This window comes from Montipora foliosa, chromosome 11 (genome assembly GCF_036669935.1).
Source record: "Montipora foliosa isolate CH-2021 chromosome 11, ASM3666993v2, whole genome shotgun sequence".
Taxonomy (NCBI): Eukaryota; Metazoa; Cnidaria; class Anthozoa; order Scleractinia; family Acroporidae; genus Montipora; species Montipora foliosa.
The window spans coordinates 19,473,875-19,476,374 of record NC_090879.1 but is presented as its reverse complement, the minus strand read 5'-3'; the positions used below and the strand labels follow the sequence as shown (position 1 = coordinate 19,476,374).

The following is a 2,500-nucleotide window of genomic DNA, read 5'->3' as shown; positions in this document are numbered from 1 at the left end:
AAATTACAAGGTTGTGCGAAACGGGAGTGGTTGGGGCTGCACCTTTCTCACCTATATAATTATATACCCGCATCTTGCTTACTAGTATCCTAAAACCAATAAGAGATAACACTCTTTCAATTGACATCATGATTTATCGCCACAAGCATTATGGGATTAATAGGCAAACAAGGACAAAGACATTTTTGACATGTTTGTGCACATTTCAATCCCATAATGCTTTGTTATAACACATTGTGATCTATTTTACTCAATTGTTAGTTGTTATTGTTCTGTTTTTATGATTGTTAATGGCTTTCCATTGTGTGATCATTTTGTTATTTTTTTGTCTCACAGTACATCACAATTCTTTAAAGGATGCATGTCAGACATGACATTGCGAACGGGTGAAATTACAGTGCAGTCGTCCCCAGGTTACATTCCTGGGTGTCAGCTTAAGGTACAAAAAATGCTAAAAAATGCATTTATTGGTTGCATTATTTAGTTGTAGTCATCATGAAAAACAACAAAACATGCGCTGCATTTGAGCTAGACACTCTGGCACTAACATGTCATAGTCTGCTATTGTAGACGGCTTTTCTGGGTCATGTTCAGTTGCCTTTTGCCGCAGCAGAATCCCTTAAGTGCATCTCTAAATATATCTAGAGCATAGTTACTAAAACAAGGAATTACCTACAATGAGCTATACTGAATTACAATGAGCTACAATGACCTACAATGAGGTACATTGTAAGCTAAAATTAGCTAATGATTTGCAGCCCTGAGGGCGCTCCATCATGTTTGCAGTCCAAAGGTTAAAAACATTTCACTCTGTACTTTGAACCAATCAAAACCTTGTTGCTGTGCAAGTTGAAAATTGTCATTATGCACTCTGCACCAAACAAAACATTTTGGGAAGAATAACCTCTTTGTAATCTTCTCTTCAGTTTTCCTGCTCTAATTAAGACTTTGTCGTTGCCAAGCAAAGCCCTTCAAAGCCACTTGCATAATTATAGCTGTCGTCATTTGGGCTGCCATGCAATGAACTAAAAGCATTGTGTGACGATGAACAATGGATGTCTTCCGCTCACCAAACTCTTCACCCTGATCCTCTTTTGTCTTTCTCTTTGATTGCAAGTCATTTAAGTAGGCCATTGTAGGTCATTGTTACGCTCATTGTAGGTCATTGTAGATCACTGTAGGTCATTGTAGCTCATTATAGATCATTGTAGAGCTCTCATTGTAGGTCACTCCTTGTTTTGGTTGGGATGGAACTGTCAAAGAACCAATTCAGCGGCCTTTAGTCAAACTCCAGAGCACATTATTGTGGCACACCTAAAAGGGGAATTTCATCCCCCAAAGACTTCCGGAGTGTATAGACAAGACTTAAATTTTAACAAAACTATTTTGTGAATGTAAAATTAATTGTTTCCTTCTGTCTAATTTGAAGCCTGCCGAGAATGTTAGATTTCTCAGCAATGACAGCTTTTTGGAAGTACCACCTTTCCTTAACAATAAAAGAGGATTTGGCATTGGTTTGTCTTTTAAAGTTCCCCCTGCCACTAAAAATGGACTTCTGTTTTGGGAAGCTCATCAAAGTGAGGTGGGTTTTGCAATGTTCTTTCACAGAAGCTGTTTGACTATTTTGTTTTCAGTGATGTATCGCAGACGATGTGGATATGGATGTCAATTAATAATAATTATTGATCACTTCCCCACATTTTTGTGTTTCCTGTGATCCGTTACTGAATGTACTCATGAGGGGTTGGGGGGTGGGAGAGGTTTAAACAGTGACCTAAGTTGGAATGATCTATCTAAAGGGTTCAGGGTAATGCTACAATCCTGGCCCCATTTGTTCAAAAGATGGATACTGCTATTCACCGGATAAATCACTATCCATAGGATAGCGCAATTTGTTTCACTATGACATATCCACTGGATAGTGTTTTATCTGCCGGATAGCGCTATCCACTATTTGCACAGCTGGGACCGGGAAAAAAAGAGTTAACACTGTTCTTATTTTTTGTCCTCTTTGACAATAACCTCAAACGAAGCCAAGGCTATGCCTCAGCTTTGAGGGACAACCATAATAAGATGATTTACTTTCAAGATGGAAATAAGTTTATCAAAATTAAATAATGGACAGGCAAGTTGAGATTGTCTCAACAATTTTGTCTAAAATTGCATTTTAGTTCATGGGAATATTTTTTATAACCTTGGCACATTATTACCGCTCAATTCATTTACAGGAAAAATATGTTGCATTGGGCCTAGTCGATGGGAAGGTAACCTTTCAAGCCAAACCTGAAGATTCGCTATTTAAGATCAAGACTGATAAAGAATACAATGATGACAAATGGCACTTTGTTGCTGTTAACAAGAATGGTGCAATGTATGTGCTTTTTTGCAAAAATAATTAATTTAACTTCATGGAGAGGTAAAGTACGTAGTGCTCTCAGAATTATTTTTTTTTAAATGATAAAAAAGGGCACAACTCAAATTGTTAATGAGAAGTGCTCTC

General features: G+C 37.5%; 1 protein-coding gene across 1 annotated transcript in view; it reads left to right on the top strand.

The window, feature by feature from the left end:
* Positions 1-2,500, top strand: part of LOC137974992 (laminin subunit alpha-like) — a 90,613-nt gene that overhangs the window by 80,978 nt on the left and 7,135 nt on the right. Inside the window, exons 41-43 of the mRNA XM_068822024.1 lie at positions 337-439; positions 1,430-1,582; positions 2,229-2,371. Of these exons, the coding sequence (XP_068678125.1) occupies positions 337-439; positions 1,430-1,582; positions 2,229-2,371 (399 nt within the window). The remainder of the gene's footprint in view (positions 1-336; positions 440-1,429; positions 1,583-2,228; positions 2,372-2,500) is intronic.